Raw genomic sequence first — 15,986 nt, forward strand, 5'->3', positions numbered from 1 at the left:
GTAGGCCTCTGCTACCAGACAGGGGAGCTTTGTCCCAAACACTGGGGTTTTCTCAGCTGCTGAAGGTATTAGTTTGGTGCCCTCTCTTAAGCCTCCACACACTCTGGCAAACTGGTTGCACACCCCTGGACCTCTCTCCTAGACCGCAATACAGATCCAAGCAGGTTAAAGCAAGAGTAATTACCCCTTAGACTGGTCGCTTGGTCCCCCTACAATCTGCAGATCAGGAGCTGAAGTTGCCACGTGGCTGCGGCTGCACGGCCGCTACAGCTCAGCTGCTTCTTGCCCCGGGGGCAAAGGCCAATGGCACTCCCATACTACTGGATTCCAAAGTCCATACTGCACTGACCTCTCACTTTGTCCTTAGCATCTATGGGCTGATAATTCTGGAAACCACCACAGCTGCTGGTGATCTGAAGTTCTTCCATCCAGCCAGGCCTTCCCTGAGGCTAAAACCTCTTGCTTGTGAGGGGCTGGGGTCGCCTACCAGAGCACTGCACTGACCACTTCCTGCCAGCCTGCTGTGCTATCCTCAGCAGGAGGTTAGCTTCTCTGTATCATGTTGTGGGTTCTGTAGCTCCAAAGTTTCTTTCCTTTTTTTTTTTTTTTTGGAGGGCAATGGGTGTTAAGTGACTTGCCCAAAGTTACACGGCTAGTTTTTGTGTTAAATGTCTGAGGCTGGATTTGAACTCTGGTCCTCCTGACTCCAGGGCCAGTGATCTATTCACTGTACCACCTAGCCACCCCCCAAAGTTTCTTCAGAGTCACCTTTTATATGAATTGGAGGAGGTGGAATCCAGAGCCCCACGGAAGTCCTGTTCCTACTCTGCCATCTTGACTGTGCCCCGCATCATTTCATATAGTACAATAGTATTCCATTCTATTCATATAGCACAACATGTTCAGCCATTCCCCAGTTGATGGGCATCCCCTCAATTTCCAGTTCTTGGTCACCACAAAAAAGATCTTCTATAAATATTTTTGTACATGTGTGTCCTTTTCCCATTTTTATGCTCTCTTTGGGATACAGCCATAGAAGTGGTATTGCTGGGGTGGCTAGGTGGTGCAGTGAGTAAAGCGCCGGCCCTGGAGTCAGGAGGACCCAAGTTCGGTTCTGGACTCAGACACATAACACCCACACACACACAAAAAAAACTATCCGTGTAACCTTGGGCAAGTTACTTAATCCCAATTGCCCTCCAAAAGGCAAAAAAAAAAAAAGTGGTATTGCTGGGTTAAAGAGTATGCACATTTTTATAGCCCTTTGGGTATAGTTCCAAATTGCTCTTCAGAATGGTTGAATTTGATTTTGTGATTTTCTTAACCTTTTTTACAAGCACTTATGTAGGAACAAAGGCAGCAAATAATAAAAGTGATCCAAGGCTGAGAAGCCTGGCTGTGTATAATTGATGCTATGATAAGTAGGCTAGGAATTCAAGAGAGGAGACCAGTATAGAGTTGAATTGGTTCACCAAGGAGTCAAGATGGGAAAAAGAGGAGAGAGGCTAGTATTACACAGGTGGTCTTGGGAGAGAATTGAGGGGTCAAGGGATTAGAAGTCACAGTATAGATGAAGCATAGGGTTTCACAATGGGATGCAGAGGGGGAGGGGTGGGAAGCAACAGATCATGGCTAGATAAGGAGATTTTGGAATTCTTGAACATAGAGGTAACACATTTGTGAGTGATGGCAAGATAAAGAGTATAGTCATCATTGTGTGTGGTTAAGGTGGAGGAGTAGGTCATGGGAATTGTGTGTGCCTGAATCTGTGGTTAGGGTGTTTTCCTAAGGAAGAGTTTTTATTTATGCTGGGGTCCTCTAGTGAGAGTTAGGAAGGAAAAAAAATTGAGTCATGCAGGAGCTCATTGAGGAAGGGAAAGGAGTGATTTGGAGGCCTGTAGACAATAGGTAAGAGCATTTCAATTGGGTGGTAGAGATGAATAGCATAAATCTCCACAGGAGAGGTTATTAAATGATGGAGTTAGGGAGACAATCTGGGAGTGGCAAAGTAGAACAAGTATTCCCTCTGCCTTGACCACTAAGCTGAGCGGAATGAGTGAAGGTGCTGTGTCATCAACAGGGAGCCATGTTTCAATAAGTAGAAGATAGAAGTGGGAGAGGAAAATGTTTAGGATGAAGGGAAGTTTGTTCTCTGTGGAACAGGCATTCCAGAGGGCACTGTGGATAGAGAGGATGCTGTGTGATTGGAATCTGGGTTAGGAGGGTTCAGGGGGATAGAAATAAGGAACTGGGTGGTCAGGAATGTGTAGGTTTTGAATGGTGACTTACATCAGATTCAGAAGCACTGAGGTGTGTAGGCTATGACCAGGGGTGAAAATGTTCCTCACTGAGTTGAAGATACCACTCCTCTTCCCAGAGCAGGCTACAGTTTGGACTGAAGAAAGGTAGCAGTATATGGAAGGAACATGTTTAGATTGTTCCCTGCAAGTGCTGGAGATTTGTTAGGAAATAAGTATGACAGGAGATGAAGTCAGATATGCATAGCAGAAGTCCCTCTTCTCATTGAACTTCTTCCTTCTTCTTCAAGGAAAGTGGGGTAGTAAGAGATGGAATGCCTGAGATCAAAGGGAAAGTTGCTTCTCTTAGCACCAGAGGTTCTCCATATCAAAGTCAGGGGATCATGTTGACAGCAGGAGGTGAGAGTTGCCTTGTACTGGCACAGAAGGAAGTTGGCTTGGCCTAGATTTTTGCCACCTTGCCCCAGAGGACACTGATAGCAGGCAATGGAAATTATGTGATCAGAGAAAGTTCTTGCTTTTCATCTCCACTGAGGCCATAGACCAGGGAAGTACCAGTGGAAGTTAATAATAGACTCCTGGCTCAGGGAGAAGTCTGGTTACAATCTAGTGTCCTTCCACCTCTCCCTCTGCCTTGCAACCCTAAAATCAAGTTTCACATCAAGACATCCAATCCCTTAACCCCTCAGTTCTTTCCCAGGCCATCACTAGTTATACTTTCCTCCCTTCCCTAATTTGACCCCTTGATGAACCAGGTCAGTTCTATACTGTTCTTCTTGAGTCTCTTGTCCTCAAGTATTAAGAGTATTGCTGATCTTGCCTTTCCAACCCTCAAGCTTTGATCATTATCTGTTCTTCAATTAATTTTAGATTTTTTACTTTGTTTTTACATCATCTAAATTTACTCCATTATCTCTATCACACTTTAGAAAGTGGTGTGTTTTGACTTTCTCTAAATACTAATATTAATCTAGTAATACTTTATTGTGACCTTTGGCAAGTTACTTAACCCCTCTCTGGGGCTCAGTTTCTTCACCTCTAAAATGTAGATGATATGCTCCAAGATTCTCTTGAACACTACATCTTATAATTCTTTCATCATTTTGTACAAGAACAAGACACTTTAGTAAAACACAAAAATGTGCAAAATGAAACTACACAATACTCTTTGAAATGTGAGACAGAAAACTGCTTTCTTGAATTATTTTATTTCAAAATTACAGAAGTTGGACATGAAACTAGAGGAACTATTAAAAAATTTCAAAAGCTTCATTTAAAACACTTAAACCAGAAACTTTAATGTGAAACCTGCCACTGTTATTTCCTGGTTTTTGCTCAATGTGATGTGTAACAAAATCTTTTCCCTGTGGCAAATGGGTAACTGTCTCATGAGGTTCTTTTCACCCTTATATTATCAAGGCTAATTAACTTAAAGTTGAAACTTATACCTGACTAGAACAATATAAACATAAATAAATACATAGAATTTTAGTTTTACAAAATTATTTGATTAAACCTTAAACTCTTCCTTACCCTAGCATGATGCTTCTCATGGATGTGTTTAGCCAAAACAAAACAAAAAAGTGATTTGAGAGAAATGGTCAAAGTTCAACCAATACTTACTGGTATTAATTATTGTAAAGGTAATCTAACAAAATATTAGAGATGACAGTTTAAGCATAAAGAAAAGCATAAATTTATTAATAATTCTTCCAAGCGCACATAGTATAAACCTATGTTTTTTGTTATTATTGCTGTAATGAATTCTATTGTGAAATATTGACTTAATTGGAGCTTTTAGATTTAAAACTTGCCCAAAACATTTTATTATGGTACTAAGTAGAAAGAATGTATGAACACAATGAAGGTATATGTACATTTCTATTATGACATAGGAAAAAGTTAAAATTGTGCCAACTCATACATGCTACAAGTTATTCCTTGACTAACATTAAAAAATCAATTACATACAATTTCGGCCTTTTATTCACACTGCATTATAGCTTTTAAAAATGTGGTCTGCACAGTTCAAAATGAAAAGAAAACCAGTTACCTCATAAAAGTTACTCTAAAGCTCCATCCATGCAAACACAAAAGAAATCTAGAAACTTTTATAAGTTACTTGTGAAAGGAGATTACCATATATATTGAAACCCAGCTGTTGGCAGACAGATTTCTCTTAAATATGATAAAATTTCTTTAAAATGAACACATTTTGCCACTTGCAAATTCTGTTTACAATATTCAAAAAAATTTTTTTTTGGTGAAGCAATGGGGGTTAAGTGACTTGCCCAGGGTCATGCAGCTACTAAGTGTTAAGTGTCAGGCCGGATTTGAACTTAGGTCCTCCTGATTCCAGGGCCAGTGCTCTATCCACTGTACCACCTAGCTGCCCCAAAGATTCAATTATAGACAAACCTGACTTGAATTATGGAGTAGAACTATAGCAAAAGATAAGACAATAGGATGACAATGGTCAATAGGCATGAACCTATTGTCTACTCTTGTTAAAAAAAAAAATCTTAAAACGGATTTTGAATGTTGGTTCCTGGCTAATTCCCCAGGGTTAGATCTAGTATTTTATCTAAGCTGAAAAATCAAAAAACCTCTCCAGGAGGGGATGATTAAACTTAAATATCATCCACATATTACACCTAAAAGTGATTTCTAGTGTTTAGACAGCTCCTTAGTAGAAAAAAAGTATCAAATCTTAAAGTTATTGTTTAAAAATAAATTTTCTATTCTAATTTTATTATTAGTCCTAAGCTTCTAGTAGTCAAAAGAAATTAAGAACACAGGAGCCAGGAACATAAGAAAATAGTACTGGGTATTAGAAACACAACAAAAAACTAATTTCTCCAATACATTTAAACAATATTCAAAAAGGACATGTAGAAAAAGGCAGTATTAAAAGCAAAGTAGAAAGGTATCACAGTGATATACTTTGAAAAAACAGTACCTTCACCCCCTACCCCCCAAGCACCTTTCATGTGATAGTTCATGGGCACAAAAATGCTTGATAAATGGGAGTTTACTGTAAAGGCACAGAAGAAAATTTCTCTTAGCTCTAAAAACCATACACATACAAAAAAATTAAAGTTAAACATTATAGCTATTTAGTTGTACACAGGGTACAGTACATAATTCCAAGTTCACAACAACATTTATTTATATGGAATATTTACAACCAAAGCACTCAAACAGTTTATTAAGAATGAAGTTCTTATGAAAATTTAAGGGAAAAAAGTGTTGGAGTTAATAAAAAGCAGATCTTATTTTCTAAAGATCTGAAATCCTAGCATAGTCAAAATCTTAAGGAAAAAAGCAATAGAAATTTTTAAAAAATAAAATTAGTTCCCATGATTCTAACATGATGGTGTTAAAAAAAACTCCTTTTCCCCTTATGTTTACTAAAAACAATTTTCACAAAACTAAGTAGGAAATCTTCCCAAACCTCAGCCTATGAGTATCACACAAAGCTACTTCTGCAACATAATAACACACAAGTTGTCAAGTATTAATTTACAATATTTGTGGAGAAAAAGATTCATCCTTTTAAAAGTGAACTTTCTGGAGGTTTAAAAAAATGTCTCTCCCAGGAATTTTATTCAAGAAGGTAAATATGGGTGTACATATTTCTAGGGGGAAACTGTGCCAGAAAAAACAAAAACAAACTCTTATGTAGGTCTGGTGGGCTTATTCTATAGTTATATTACAAAACAAGTCACATTAGTAATTATTTTATTCACATAAACAGCCTGAATGAATCAGGCAGCCAAAAGAAAAGAGTACAGGTACTGCTCATTCAATCAGTCTGGACTACCTAGTTCAAATGTTAAGAGTACATATGGCAACAAACCATGTTCCTTAATGTGCTACAGTCCCTAATTTGCAGTCTTGATCACTGCTGGGTAAAATGCTGGTTATCAGCCACACAAGGTAGACTATGTAATAGTGTGGGTGGCTTTTCAATAAAAAACTATTGCCATATATGTGACTTCTTTAAAAAGAATGGTGCACTAGTAGAATCTGCCATCTTTATTGCTATATATAGCCAGAAAGCAAAAAAAACAATTAGCTACTCTTCTGTAGCACTTTCATGTGTTCAAACATGATTTAAGGAAATCATTTCACCAAATTAATTAGATGACAGAGCTTGGCTAGCTCACTTAGTCATAGCTGGTATTCTTTCAGTAAGATGTTCAAGACATACTCTTCAGTCAAACTGATTTCAAAAATATTAATTTAACATTTTAAATTAGTTATTTTTTACTTTCTCTTCAGATTTTTTGTAGGGTTTACATAGTTTGCTAGAGAAAATGGCTGAGAAAACAGTAATAGTTTTAGAATATTATTATGTAGAATATTAGACATTAAATATCAGTGAAATCAGTTGTTTCTAAAGGAACCTAAGAAAATATTCTTTCATTTGGAAATTCAATTTTACTCTTCCCCCCTCCCCAGGAGATTCTATTTGATCTCTGTGATAACAATAGCTAGTATTTATGTAATACTTCAAAATCCACAAAGCACTTAACATATGTAGCATTTGTCCCTCACAATAACCCTGTGATAAGGAAATGAGCTTAAAAAAGGTTAAATAACTCGCTCGCTGTTTTTAAGTGTTTGATGTAGGATTCAAACTCCTGTCAATTAAACAAAGTTTCTTGAAGATCATCTTTTTATTAGTTCAGGTTAAATTACTCTATTGCTTCAAAAACAATTTTTTAGGTTGGCAACTTTCTCCTATTTCCCGAGAAGAAAAAAGTCTGAAGAAACAAAGTTTGAGATGCTCTATACTATTGACCCATCTTTGCTTTGTGCTGGTATCATCACAGGAATAGCTCCCATTCTACTGAGATTAGATGCTGCTACCTTAGTTGGTTGGAAACTCGGGCTCTGTGGAGTACGATCAAAGTCTTCACTTGGTACTTGGTTATACTGAGTTTTGGAATAACCTCCTATGTTGGAAGGAGACATTGATCCCAGAGATGAATGATTGCTACCAATGTAGCTTCTGGCTGTAGATGAACGGCTCTTTGGAGGAGGAACATCCTCTCTAGAAATGAAAGCCCAGACAGAAACATTTTAAAATGTCTTTATAAGTTTATAATTATGTAAACTTCAGTCTATATTTTAAGATATATTATAATAGTGTATATCACAATGAGGGAGAAAAGTAGGAAATTCATGAATTCTGTTTCTATTTACAAGCTTATGCTCTAATCTGCTTAAAAAAATTTCTGCCTTCAATTAGTTGAGCAAGTGAAGAGCAAAGGCACAAGTCTAAGACCTTGTGACTAAGGATGTTTGAACTTAAGTCATCATACATTCAAATTAGTAAAGCATGCTCAAAAAAAGCCCTAAATTATATAAAATTAAGAGGTCTTAATTGAATAATTTGCTATGTGAATACAGTACAAATGCAATAACATTCTAACTAACTTTGCTGATCCCTACACCAGGATCACCTTTTTAAGTCATACAAAAACAAATATCACTATACCTTCAATCTTTCTAAGAAGGAATTATACACCTACACACTAATTCACTAACCTCCTTTCTCCACATACAATTGCAAAAATTACTAGTACAAGACATGTTTTTGAAAACTTATTGGCAGTATGGTAGGTATAGTGAAAAAAGCACTGGAATTGGAGCCAGAAGACATGAATTCAAATGTTGACTCTGTGACTTGTTCAATTTGAGGCAGGCCTCAATTAAAGAAAGGACAAATTTTCACCTGGTAGATAACTAGGCCTTAATGACTAATAAAAACTCTTTTTTAAAATTATTACATACAATGCTGTGATCACACATAAGAACTGTTTTGAAATAATGGACTGAAATAATAAATCCTATACACAATATATTTTGCTACCATTTAGGAATGTAGAGGGATAGGTCAAAATCAGTTAGTGTTAACATGAGAAAATGCTATGTAAGTATGCAATGATCAGGGAAGAAGATCAGGAGACCTACATTCAAATATGTTCTGCTACTAAATAGCTACATGTGACCTTAGTCAATTCACTCACCCACTCCAACCCATAGGGTACTGGGTCAGATAATCCTTCAAGTTCTTTCTAATTCTAAATTCTCTGATACTAAGCTGAACCAAAGACTTCAACAATTAAATTTTTACAAATACTTAGCTAAAGTGAATTATTGATTAGAATGCTGGCATTCACTATTTAAGATTTTAACACTGTAGTTAATTGCACCTCTCACAGAAGCTTCCTTATGGAATGCTTTACTTGGGAAAAGTTGGTTTCCAAAGGTTACCTGATATCATGATGAACTTCTTTTTCATATTTTTCCTCCTTGTGTTTTTTACAGCAGCAAAAGATTAGAAGACCCAGCAGCAATAGGGCACACAAAGTTCCTACGACAGCTCCAGCAATCGTACCAGCAGTGTTGGAAGCTACAATAATTAAGAATACCTTTTACAAGGACTTTGGACTGAAATGACTACAAATAGCAGTTTAACTTTCCTTCCTAACCAGCAGATTAACTGGCTTAATTTTTCTATGCACATATTTTTTCCATTTAAAATATTATTTTCATAATTCTAATAATGGAGCACAAGTTAATTTGATGCCCTCCCCCCAAAAAACCCATCACCACAATAAGAACAAAGTATTAATAAAATATTCTCTTTAAGCTGGGAAGGTTAAAAAGCCATCTGATAAAACTCTCTGATCTCTAACACACATGAAACAAAAAAAATCTTTTTTCCTACCTTCTTCATACCACTCTAAAATCTGTCCCATTAACAAATCAAATTGATTAAGGGGCACACAAAGAAATACTTTAAAAACGGAATACAATACAAGGAAATACAAAGCCTTGTTATTAATTGCCAAAAACGATGAGAAATAGAAAGGATCTGGAAATAGACAGCAGGCAATGGCTCTGAATTCAAATCCTGCCTATACAAACATGGACACTATTAGTGCCCTGGGCTACTCTCTAAGATTATGAGGTTATAGGTCACAGACCAGTTATGAAGGTAGTAAAATCAAAGGTGGAGATGACACTCACCCTCCTCCCCCCAAGTAAACATAAAGAATATACTTACGAGGAACAACATTCACCCTCAAAAGGCACTGATCAACACCAACTCTGTTTTTAACTGTACAACTGTATGTGCCAGAGTACTCTGTTGTGGCATTTCGTACAGAAATAATAGATGGGTTGAGGTCTATGGGTAGAAAAATAGATTATTTTCTAACCTATTTTTGAAACACATCGTTATTACTTGGGAAAGGAGGCTGTATATTGTCCAATACTGCAGAAAAGTTATAAAAAAAAAGAGAGATAAGTAAACAAAAGACAGAAGTGCCTCAGGGTAAGCAGACTCTAGACAAAAACTGCTGGGAAAACTGTAAAGTAGTCGTCGGCAGATATCAGATTTATATTACCAAATAACACACTACATTAACCCCAGCACTACCAACTAACACCCTATGTTAGAATAAGCTCCAAATATCCATGATCTAGATATAAAAGGCTGTATAATAGTTTTCAAAAAATTAGTGAAGAATGGAAAAAAGAAAACTTTCACATCCATGAATGGGAGGGAATTCTCAATTTAAAAGGGCATAAAAATAATCATAAAAGTTAAAAAAGACAAATCTGATTGATTACATAAAGTTGAAAAGTCTGCACCAGTAAAATCAATGTACTTAGAAGTAGAAAGGAAATCATTAAGTGGGGAAAAACATTTGCAACAGAAATTTTTTAAGTGACTTTATTTTATTTTTTTAAATGCTTTATTAACTTCTGATTTACATCATTCGTTTCCGTCAGGTTTTGAGTTACAAATTTCTCCCCATTTTTCCCCTGCCCACTGCCCAAAATAGCAATCCCACAGGATGTCCGCTCCTCCAATCTGCTCTCTCCCATATTTTCTCCCATACCCCTTTCAACTTTTCCAGTGGATCTCTATGCCTCGGTGCCTGTATATCTTATTTCCCAATTACATGTAAAATAGTATTAATAATAGTATACACACACACACACACACATATATATATATATTTGATTTTAAAACTTTGAATTCCAGATTCATTCCCTTCCTTCCTTGTCACCCACCCTTACTGGGAAGATAAGCAGCTCAGTATAGGTTGTACATGTGAAGCTAATGAAAAACAATAACATAGTAGATATATTGTAAAAGACTGACAATATTTCCCTCCTTCCTATCCCACCTCACACTTGTTCTATTCGCTACTTTGATCCCATTCCTTTTCAAAAGTGGGTGCTTCCAACTTCCCTCCCCCCCTGAGACTGCCCTCCCTTCCATCATCCTCCCTCTCATCCCCTTCCCCACCTACTCTCCTGGAGGGTGAGATACCCTATTTAGTGTGTATTTCCTACCCTCCTCAAGCCAAATTCAATGGGAATAAGGTTGACCCATTCCCTTTTGCCTTCCTATTCTTCCCCTCCATTGTAACCATTTTCCCTTGCCTCTTCTGTATGAGATAGTTTACCCCAATCTGTCTCTCCCCATCTCCTCTCATTATACTCCTCTCTCACCTCTTAATTTCACCTTTTAAGTATCATCTCTTCCTGTTAAATTGGTCCTGTGCCCTCTATCTATGTATACCTGTAAACATATATACACACATTCACATATGTATTCATATGTCCATATAGACATATATATATTTCTATTCCCTTCAACTACTGAGAAAAGTTTCATAAGTTACAATTATTGTTTTTCCATGTAGGAATGTTAATAGTTCAACTTTGATAAGTTCCTTATAATTTCTTTTCCCTGTTTACCTTCTCATGCTTCTTGTATCTGAATGTCAAATTTTCTATTCAACTCTGGCTTTTCATCAAGAATGCTTGAAAGTCCTCTATTCCACTGAATGGCCATATTTTCCCCTGAAACATGATACTCAGTTTTGCTGGGTGGGTGACTCTTGGTTTTAATCCCAGCTCCTTTGACCTCCAGAATATCATATTCCAAGCCCTTCAATTCCTCAGTGTAGAAGCTGCCCGATCCTGGGTTTTCCTGACTGTGTTTCCACAATATTCAAATTGTTTCTTCCTGGCTGCTTGTAATATTCTCTCCTTGATCTGGGAATTCCGGAACCTGGCTATAATATTCCTAGGAGTTTTCTTTTTGGGATCTTTTTCAGGAGGTGATCGGTGGATTCTTTCAACCTCTATTTTGTCCTCTGGTTCTAAAACATCAGGACAGTTTTCTTTGAGAACTTCCTGGAGGATGATTTCTAGGTTCTTACTTTGATCATGGCTTTCAGGTAGTCCAATAATTTTTAAATTATCTCTCCTGGATCTATTTTCCAGGTCAGTGGTTTTTGCAATGAGATATTTCATACTGCCTTCTATTCTTTCATTTGTTTGGATCTGTTTAATAGCATCTTGATTTCTCATAAAGTCATTAGCTTCCCTTTGTTCCAATCTAATTCTGAAGGAATGATTCCCCTTATCGAGCTTTTGAGATTCTTTTTCCATCTGGCAAATTCAATTTTTAAGGTATTTTTCTCCTCATTGCCTTTTTGAGCCTCTTTTGCCATTTGAGTTAGTCTGTTTTTTAAGGTATTATTTTCCTCAGTCAGGTTGTTGATTCTTATTTTGTAATTTTCTTGCATTGTTCTCATTTCTCTTCCCAATTTTTCCTCCACTTCTCTCATTTGCTTCTTAAGGTCCTCTATGGCCTGTAACCAGCTCGTATTTTCCTTTGAAACTTTTGGTGCAGGAGTTCTGACTTCATTGTTTTCTTCCTGTTCCATGCTTTGCTCCTTTTTGTCCCCAAAATAGGAGTATAATGTTGGAATCTTCTGTCTGCTTTGTTTCCTTTGCCTGGTCATGTTGCCCCTCAGTCACTTGACCACTGGGCTTTTTGCCACAGTAGGACTCTGCCACCAGACAGGGAAGCTTTTGTCCCAAATGCTGGGGTTTTCTCAGCTGCTGGAGGTATTAGATGGGTGCCCTCTCTGAGGTCTCCACATGCTCTGGCAAGCTGGACACACACCCCAGGACCTCCACCCTAGACTGCAGTCCAGATCCAACAAGGTTAAAGCAAGAGTGATTATCCCTCAGACTGGTTCTTGGTCCCCCTACACTCTGCAGGCCAGGAGCTGAAGCTGCCACATGGTGTTGGCTGGCTGTGCCTATGTCTCAGAGGCTTCTCGCCCTGGGGGCAAAAGCCAAGCACTCCCACTTACTGGGCCCCAAAGTCCAGACTGCACTGACTTTGTCTTTCACATCTATGTGTTGATAAATCTGGAAACGGTCACAGCTGCTGTTGATCTGGAGTCCCTCAGGCCAGCAGCTGGTCAGGCCTACCCTGAGGCTAAAGCTTCTGCTGTTTCCTGCTGGCCTGCCTGCCGGGCTGTACTCAGCAGGAGGTTAGCTTCTCTGTGTTATTTTGTGGGTTCTGCAGCTCCAAAGTTTGTTTAGAGTCCCCTTTTTACATGGATTGGGGAAGGTGGAAACCAGAGCAGTGGGGAGGTCGGTGCTTCTACTCCGCCATCTTTGCTCCGCCCCCTTCACAACAGAAATTTTTGATAAAGAAGTAACATTATCATAGATGTAAAGCAGTAAGCAACCCTAGAGGCCTCTTTGTACAGATAAAGAAATTAATGCCCAAAGAAGCTAAATTGCTTACCAAAAGCCATAGGTGGTGAGGGAGACTCTTTCTACTGCACCATTCTTCCTTCTGATCTGATGTTCAAAATATAATTATCCCTTCCACATTGCAACTTTCCCTTTTGGGGTTTCAATATATCTCGAGTTAGCATAAGAAAATAAAAGGGAATTTTGGGATAGTTTTGCAGAATCTGCAGATGACATGCAAAGGCCAGCAGATGACACAGAAAACGCTTAGAAATGCATAAAATATCTGTATAGTATCAACATGTTTTATCATCTAATACCATAATTCATACTTTTTCTTTGGTAATGGAGTGCCAAAAAAATTTTATGCGCACTTTCCAGATCGTAGGGGTACTTGTGCCCCTGACCCCTGCAATGTGGAAGGGATAAATATATATGGAAAGAATTGTAAATAGAAGGAAATATCTAAGAATAGGGAACAATTTTCTCAAGAGATAATGGTCAAAGGATACAAAATGGCATTTTTCCAATGAGAAATACAAGCTATTAATAATCATATGGAGGCTGATTGTATACCTCTCTCCTAAGCAGTTCAGCAAAACCCTGAAGTGTGCATTGGAATGAATTAATTGTCAAGACAGTAGAGCAGTTCTACTCCAGAGAGGCTTAAGAGCTCAGCCAGAAGCTCATGTGTAATAGAAAAGAAAGGGAGCCCACTAGCAAAGAAACTACTGGTGTAAGGTAGCCTTCAAGTCCAAACTGCAAGGCCTTGTCCAAGGAAGCTTCCTTGAGGAAGTAGCAAGGTGGTCTGAAAGCTTTGGGGCAGGGACCTTGTAGTCCAGCAAACACCTACAAATGAGGGGTTGCATTTCTCAAAACAGGACCTCTGAGACTAAGAGCTGTAAGGTAACAAGCCCTCTGGGGCGGCTAGGTGAATAGAGGTACCGACCCTAGAGTCAGGAGGACTTGAGGTCAAATATGGCCTCAGACACTTAACACTTACCTTGTGATGTGTGACCTTGGGCAAATCACTTAACCCCAATTGCCCCTCCAAAAAGCAAAACAAAAACAAAAAAGGTAACAAGCCCTCCGTCTTGAAGCACCAGTGAGGGGTCTCAAAAATACAGTGGTTTGAACCTCATAGATCCAGGGATGTAACTCCTGGAGGGGTCAACAGAAGAACCCAGGAAACCACTGCAAGATATCACCCCATCCAAAAATTAAAATTACGATCAGTCTCTCTTTTTCCCCTCATCTATCTTCCAAAAGGCTCCATAACAACTTCAAGCAGTGATTCAAAGGAGAAAAAAAACCAAAAAAGACTTTCCACGAGGACTACATAGATTATTATCAGAAAAACAACAGACTAAAAATAAAAGAATTAAGAGTAATTTAAGTATTTAAATTAAAAATTTCATCAAGATGAAAAAAGGTTGGGGGGAGCTCTCTTCTCTCTATATATTATCTCACGTTGTGATTTCATTTCTCTCATGGATTTAATAAGCATCTCTGTGCTGATAATTTTCAAATCTACCTACCCTCCCCTAATCTCTCTGCAGACTTCCAATGATTTTTCAGACATCTCAAACTGGATGCCCAGTAGATATTTTATACTCAATGTGCGTAAAAGTTATCTCATTTTCTTTCCTCTAAACACCGCCCTCCCCTGCCACTCCTAACCTTTCTAGTACTGTTGAGGTCAATACCATCCTCCCAATTCCTCAGGTTTGCAATTCAGGTTCAAGGTCTATTGATTTATACCTTTGTACCATCTCTCAAATATGTACTCTTCTCTGATACTGCCACACCCCTGGTGTAGGTCCTCATTCCTGGATTCAATAGTCTCTGCTGGTGGGTCTACCTGCCTCAAAGTCTCTCCCTACTCCAATAAATGCTTCTTGAATGATTGACTGTTAAATGTTTCAAGGAGCATGAACATATTAAATCTCATAAGAAGAATGACAAACTATTAACAAAGCGGGGAATGGTGGTTCATGTCTGTAATCCCTACTATCAGGGAGGATGAGGCTAGTCCATCAGGGCTTGGAGTTCTGAGCTATAGTAAGCTAAGCCAATTGGGTGTTCACACTAAGTACAGCAACCAATGGTAAGCCACCATGAATGGGGCTGTGGGAGAGGGGTACACCAGTGTAGGGAGAGACAAATGGTCGGAAACAGAACATGTTGAAAAGTCATGGTGATTGAGTCCATGGTTATGCACTGTCCTTCCATTATACATAAGATAGGGAGATCTAGTCTCGGGGGAAAAAAATTACAAAAATAAACTAACAACCATATAAAAAACTGCTATGTCAGGGTGCCTAGGTTGGCGCAGTGAACAGAGCACCAGCCCTGGAGTCAGGAGGACCTGAGTTCAAATCTGGCCTCAGACACGACACAAAAACTAGCCGTGCGACCTTGGGCAAGTCGCTTAACCCCAATCATCCTCCAAAAAGAAAAAAAAACAACTACTATATCACTAATAAATAACAAGACTGAAAACCAAAATAAATCTCATATTTTATCTCATACCTATTAAATTGTCAAAAATGACTATAATCAATGCTGAAAAGAAGAGAAGCAAACTAATAAATATACTGTTGATGAAGCTGTGGATTTGTCCAACTATTTTGAAAATAATTTGGGGGTGGCTAGGTGGCACAGTGAATGGAGCACTGGCCCTGGAGTCAGGAGGACGAGGGTTCAAATCCCACCTCAGACACTTAACACAAAAACTAGCCATGTGACCTTGGGCAAGTCGCTTAACCCCAAATGCCCTCCAAAAGGCAAAAAAAAAAAAAACCCAGAAAATAATTTGAATTAAAATTTTAAAAAAGGAACAAAAATAATCACACACCCATTGTCTGAGAGGACTGTTAGGTATGTATCATGGAAGAGGTCAAAGAGGTGGAGAAGCAGGATAAAGTGCTAGACCTGGAGTCAGGATGATTAGAGTTCAAATCTAGCCTCAGACACTTCCCAGCTGTGTGACCCTGACTGGCAAGTCACTTGAACTCTGTCAGCATCAGTTTCCTCCTCTATAAAATGAGATGATTATAGCACCTACTCCCAAGAGTTGTGAGGATAAAATAAGATAATAAAAATGACTTTGCAAACCTTTAAGTGCTTACTAGA

At 38.3% G+C, this 15,986-nt stretch overlaps 1 protein-coding gene across 1 annotated transcript in view; it reads right to left on the reverse strand.

The window, feature by feature from the left end:
• Positions 1-3,447: 3,447 nt before the first annotated feature.
• Positions 3,448-15,986, reverse strand: part of CXADR (CXADR Ig-like cell adhesion molecule) — a 54,698-nt gene continuing 42,159 nt past the window's right edge. Inside the window, exons 5-7 of the mRNA XM_069074893.1 lie at positions 9,340-9,462; positions 8,544-8,682; positions 3,448-7,317 (exon numbers count right to left, since the gene is read on the reverse strand). Of these exons, the coding sequence (XP_068930994.1) occupies positions 7,053-7,317; positions 8,544-8,682; positions 9,340-9,462 (527 nt within the window). The 3' untranslated portion in view covers positions 3,448-7,052. The remainder of the gene's footprint in view (positions 7,318-8,543; positions 8,683-9,339; positions 9,463-15,986) is intronic.

Source organism: Petaurus breviceps, unplaced genomic scaffold, assembly GCF_028583685.1.
Source record: "Petaurus breviceps papuanus isolate PSGF00001 unplaced genomic scaffold, PetGlider_PUasm1.0 90897, whole genome shotgun sequence".
Taxonomy (NCBI): domain Eukaryota; kingdom Metazoa; phylum Chordata; class Mammalia; order Diprotodontia; family Petauridae; genus Petaurus; species Petaurus breviceps.